The sequence below is a fragment of the Doryrhamphus excisus genome, linkage group LG7 (assembly GCF_037039965.1).
Source record: "Doryrhamphus excisus strain RoL-2023G ecotype Guam linkage group LG7, RoL_Dexc_Guam_v1.1, whole genome shotgun sequence".
In the NCBI taxonomy this organism is placed as follows: Eukaryota; Metazoa; Chordata; class Actinopteri; order Syngnathiformes; family Syngnathidae; genus Doryrhamphus; species Doryrhamphus excisus.
In genome coordinates, this window is record NC_136363.1 from 11,906,518 (window position 1) to 11,912,517 (window position 6,000).

Consider the following 6,000-nt stretch of genomic DNA (forward strand, 5'->3'; position numbering starts at 1 on the left):
GAGGACGACACATGTACACGCACGTATACACACACATAAACACGTAGATGTCTGGAAGACACAGAGGCGACAGGTATCTCAGGAGGGTACAAGAAGATGGCTGCCGGGCTGGAGGAGCACATTAAAGGCTTGTTGCTGCCCCCCCCCCCCACCACAAGAAGCCAGCCTGAAAGACTTTTTTGTGGTACAAGTCCTTGCATCTCTTCTTTAATAAGCGGCTGTGAGCGACCACATAAGTGCGACCATGAAGTGCCGGTTGGAACTCACGTTACCAAGTGTACTTTATGTACACTTGGGGTAGGAAATGATCTTAGAAAGAAAACACATGATGTTTTAGATAACCAGCAATCTGACACAAAAAAAGCCTGAAAATTGAGCAAAAAGAATGCTTAGCTGGGAGCAGAGACCACGCAAATGGCGCCACGTTGACAAAAAAGATAAGAAATTGAGTGTCAAGCAGTCAAGTTTTTCTGTCACATCCTGCACCAGCCACACTCTATATGTGTGTGTGTGTTAGTGTCTCGTGCGGTTTAGAGCATTGAGGCCGCAGTCCCGTTTTGGAACCAAGGGTTGGACGCTAACACCGCAACGCCTGAGTGGAACCTGCAGGTCTGCACCAGGACACACAAACCAACCGTGACCACAGCCCAGAAAGCGTCTTTTAGAGAAAATAATTCCACTGAACGCTCCGAAGGAAACCGTGACTTTAGTGACCCACTTTGATGACAATTGGGCGTTTCAACACGAAACAATTCATGCCAAAGGCCAAAAAACAACCTCCTAAACACAGAAATGTAACCCAGCCGTTTTTTTTATAGCTTGGACTACAAGTTAGCGCCTCCTTTCCTTTTGTTAAATGGCAATTTACATTCCAACAACATTTATGGGGACTGAAAGAATAAAATTGTTCCTTGCTAATTGGACCCGTGAGACATACATCTCAATGCTGCCTCCTGTGGTGTAAGGTGGAATTACAGGGATGAAAAAACACTAGTAACATAATAAATAATAAATAATAAATAATAAATAATAAATAATAAATAATAAATAATAAATAATAAATAATAAATAATAAATAATAAATAATAAATAATAAATAATAAATAATAAATAATAAATAATAAATAATAAATAATAAATAATAAATAATAAATAATAATAATGTGTTTCTGTTTTCCTCATCTCCCGCCTCCAAACAGGCAGGAAGAGAGTTGACATCCTTTGCTTTTCAGCCTGTTTGCCACGTTTGTTCCATAGAACAACGGCATGAACAGAGAAACCCACAGCCTCCGCCTCAAAAGGCAACAGCTGTACAATTTTAACATTAGTTTTAAGAAACATACAGTTTCGTAACGTCGACTTTTTATCTCGTAACTTTGACTTTTACTCTCGTAATTTCGACTTTCTATCTCATAAATTCGACTTTCTTATCTCGGAATTTTGACTTATCTCATAATTTTGACTTTTTATCTCGTAATTTCAAATTTCTGTCTTGTAATTTTGACTTTTTATCTCATAATTTTGACTTTTTATCTCGTAATTTTGACTTTTTATCTCGTAATTTTGACTTATCTCATAATTTTGACTTTCTATCTTGTAATTTTGACTTTCTATCTCGTAATTTTGACTTTCTATCTCATAATTTGGACTTTCTATCTTGTAATTTCGACTTTCTATCTCATAATTTGGACTTTCTATCTTGTAATTTTGACTTTTTATCTTGTAATTTTGACTTTCTGACTCGTAATTTTGACTTCGACTTTCTATCCCGTTCCTCCCACATTCCAAAAACATGCTAGGTTAATTGGTGACTCCAAATTGTCCATAGGTATGAATGTGAGTGTGAATGGTTGTTTGTCTATATGTGCCCTGTGATTGAAATAACTTCAATATAATTTAAGTTATTTTTTGTAATAAAAAAATATGGCAAGATATTGCAATCTACTCATTTCGGTTCTACCACGTTACACTCCCCTGCACTCTGTGTGTATGCTGGCGGCCCCGCCTCCACCCACTGAGACAAAGAGACTGTGTGACTGACAAATGGGCTCACTCCGTTCATGCCGTTGTTCTATGGAGGTGGGAGACAAGGAAAAGAGACAAGGGCGGCAAAATCCTTGGGTTCATTTTCAGGTGTTGTGTCATGGATTCATTCATAATGGCCACGAGATTGTGTAACAGATTACTTGTCCCTCTTTTTATCTCTCGCCTGCCTTGGGCTGACTTGGTGCTCAACGTCTCACGGCGGCAACGCGCACCCATTGCTCGTTTGCCGCGCATGTGTCCCCGCCACACCACCCTCATCAGACCTTCTCCTTCAACGCTGGGATTCGTCAAAAGCGGAATAAAAGCCGTCCAAATCTTTACTTGGTAGCAAAATGCTATGAATCTGCATGATGGTGCTTCAAATACATATTCAATCAGACATAAGCTTCCTCTCTCGCTTGGGGTTGCATTAGCATCCTGCTGAAGTCAACATTTATTTCCAGAGTGCGCCGGTGTGTCCATGTCTGGAAAAGGAGATGACGTGCACGGACATTATATGAAAAAGCACAGCTGGCCTCCTGCACCGACTCCCAAATAACAGTGAGCAGGAATAGCTTCCTCCACCAGACCGCGACCTGTCATTATGGTGCTGGCACGCTTGGACGCCGTCCCCACGGGAGCTACGCCTAGCTCGTTTATGCGCAAAACCGTAGGCAGACGGGGGCCCAAATGTACTTGTGTCAGTTAGCACTGGCTGCTAATGCAGTACGAGGAGTACTAGGAGGCGTGGAGAACCTTCATATTTTCTCAGTCACCAGGGGGTCCTCTAGGTGCTCACAGAAGTTCCATTCAGTGGCGGCCATGTCGTATTTATCCGGGAAGACACAGGGCGCCTTTGAGGAGCTCTCTGCTGCTCAAAAGTGGACTTGAGGAACATCCATGTCAAGAAAACATGGGCTTTCGCCTCTGAACAAAACCTGGCTTTCATGCCTTCCTCCTCCTGCATTTCATCTGACCTCGCTCCTCCGGAAAAGTCGCTCCTGCACCGACTGGGGCAGGGCCGTTCCCGTCCCGCGTCACAGCACAGGTAGCTTACAAAAGGTGTGTGTGTGTGTGAGGGGGGGGGGGGGGGGGAGTGGGGGCGTGAACGTCGTAGTTATTCTGCCATTATCAAACAAACTTCTAGCGCACAGAGGGGCGTATTCACACACACGGAAGCGTGCGTAAACACAAGTACACACACTCACACACACACTCATACCCATAGGAAGGCATTCATATGCTGCAACCTCCAAAGTACACACCAGAGGGAGGCAGGGAGGGGGGGCTACTACGTCACAAGGAGACATTGTCCTAAATTAGACGTCTTTGCTGCCACCCGCAAGTGCGTGTATGCGCGTCCACGTGTTATACTCCATCTGACCCAACGAGGCCAGCACGCCAGGAGGCACCAATGGGTGCTCTGGTGCTCAGGCTGGACTCCATTTTTGCGCACGCACGCACGCGTGCACGGCCGATACACAACAAAGTTGTTATATTTAGATCGGATTTTATTCATATTTTAAGTAGACATCATTTAACTCATCCGGGCTACCTGCCTAAGGATTAACGTGACTTACTATCTTTAAGGACCAATTAGATTAATTAACTGCCTCTCTTTATTCCATTATCGGACACGTTCCTCCACTCAATTGAAAAAAAAGTGGAAAAAGTCAGGACTATTTTCCTGCCGTTATCCCATAAATGACGCGCACTCAATCAGCAATTAGGACGGAAGTACGTCTTACCTGCCTGCGCCAAGGTGCTCTGGCACACAGCGAGCACCACGGTTGCCAAGGCGATGGAGGAGACATCCAAGCGCCACGGTCTCCGTTTCTTCCGGAAGGGGCAAGTTCCAAAATCCATAGTGGAGCAGTTAGGTGTAGGTCTGCCTGGGCAGATGCTGACACTGGGGACGGGGGGTACGAGGGTGTCTTCCACCCAGAAAGCCAGCCGATGAGAGGCACCCGACTGAACCTCCTGCAGGGTGACAAGACACAAAAAAGGTGGGTTTCCCTTGCGAGGAAGAGAGGGGGTGGGGGAGAGCCACCAAAGAGGGGGGCTTTGCGGGATAAATGCCTTTCAGCGGGACGCTAAAGCCCCATGGAGACAGCCGAAGAGGGGAGAGACACCTGGAAGATCACACTCTCTCTCCCTTCCCTCACTTTCCGCTTTACTTTCTCCCACCAAGAGTGAGAGTGTGTGTGTGCATGTTTGCGTGGACGGGGGGAGAGAGAGAGAGTGGGTGTGAGAGAGAGGGGGTGGTGCAGGAGGGGAGGCGTGCGTAAGCGAGCTCTGTGGGAGCCTCGGTTTATGATGACACGGAGACAGTAGGGTAGATTAAAAAAGATTAATGAATTGATGAATGATTATTAACTTATTACATATTTCGTGTCTTTGTACCTTTTCTTGATTTCTTGAAAACCGATTTTTTTTCTCTGAACGTTGAGTGATCGTCATGCTGACCAATCAGAGCTCTGTCCGCGCAAAAAAACACGCCCCTTCTGTGCCGCCTTGAACCGATTGGTCCGCCCCACGTGGCCACGGTGTTATCCCGTCTCAGGTGAGTTCAAAGCCGTCGTCATCATCAGAATCATCATCATCATCATCATCATCATCATCACGTGTACTCTCATCAGTGACGTCACTTCCTTTCCAACCTGCAGCGACACACCAGCTGTACTGATGAATAAACGTGACAAACAATTGCTGTCATGTCTAACATGCTGGACATCGCTAAGTTCACACTCCGTCCGTAATTTGGTTTGCTGACAAAAAACACATGTGTGAATGCAAACCAGACCGCACTAAAGTGACCATCAAGTATATTAATAAACTTTTTAAAACATATTTTCTTTCATCCACAATCCTTTTAAGAAACATGAAGACATGTATTTCTGTTTTCTGTGGATTCTAAAGATATAAAAACAGATAAAAATAGACAGCATGTAAAACTGCATGTAATACACACATAATGTAGTTATTGGGTGTAAGGATAATGATGATAACAATACTGCTAATACTGCAGTATTATTAATGTGCAGGTGACATTATGTAAATGTAGCGCTGTTTTTTTCAAAAGGTGAAATGAGTGTGTTCTATTATGTGCATTCTTAGCTGCCTCTTTTTAGTTGTTTTTATATTTTTAGAATGCACAGAAGAGAGCGAAACACACATTAATGTCACATAAGGATTGTGGATGATGGGCAAAATTCCCCCAAAAGTGCATTTTCTTTTAAATCAGGGGTCTCAAACTCAATTTACCTGGGGGCCACTGGAGCTAGGGTCTGGGCAAGGCTGGGCCGCATCAGGTCCCCCCCCCCAAAAAAACGCATTTATTAAAAACAGAAAAATATACAAACTTTTTCAGTGCTTTGGTTCCGATTTCTACAATAAAAGCTCTGATAAAACATTCCACTGTTCTCAAATATCTTAATTTTTATCTTTCTGCACAAAATAAGATGAAAAATAAATAAACAAATCAAGAATAAAGAAAATCAATCACAGTAATAAATAAATATAATAATAATAAAACGGCAAATAATAAAAACTTAAGAAACCACATATAGTTGGTGGGTAGACAAATTATTTTTTTCAGATTAAAATGAACAAAGCATTATTAGAGCCCTGTAGACATGACAAAACACAACTATAGTCACATTTATACTTTTTTTATTTATAACATATTGCGCAACTGCAGGGTCTTGAGACACATGCTAACTCGCAAACTAGAGAGCTAGTGATCTAAACGGTAGCCTTCAAGTTATTTCCTTTAAAGTTAAATAGCCAAAAACTTACCACTTCCACACGGATAGGGAGGATAACTATGAAGAGTTATTTAACCTTTAACATGAACATTAATCAAACGTAATCATTTTTTCTGGGTACATGATACCATACAGCATCCATATCAAAGTTGCGCGGGCCGCACTAACATTAAACTTTCATATCAAGGCGGGGGCCTCAAACTAGTGT

General features: G+C 43.0%; 1 protein-coding gene across 1 annotated transcript in view; it reads right to left on the minus strand.

Moving 5' to 3' along the window:
* Positions 1 to 4,677, minus strand: part of col11a2 (collagen, type XI, alpha 2) — a 30,126-nt gene extending 25,449 nt beyond the window's left edge. The window contains exons 1-2 of the mRNA XM_078792101.1: positions 4,429 to 4,677; positions 3,774 to 4,005 (exon numbers count right to left, since the gene is read on the minus strand). Of these exons, the coding sequence (XP_078648227.1) occupies positions 3,774 to 4,005; positions 4,429 to 4,485 (289 nt within the window). The 5' untranslated portion in view covers positions 4,486 to 4,677. The remainder of the gene's footprint in view (positions 1 to 3,773; positions 4,006 to 4,428) is intronic.
* Between the last annotated feature and the right edge of the window lie 1,323 nt (positions 4,678 to 6,000).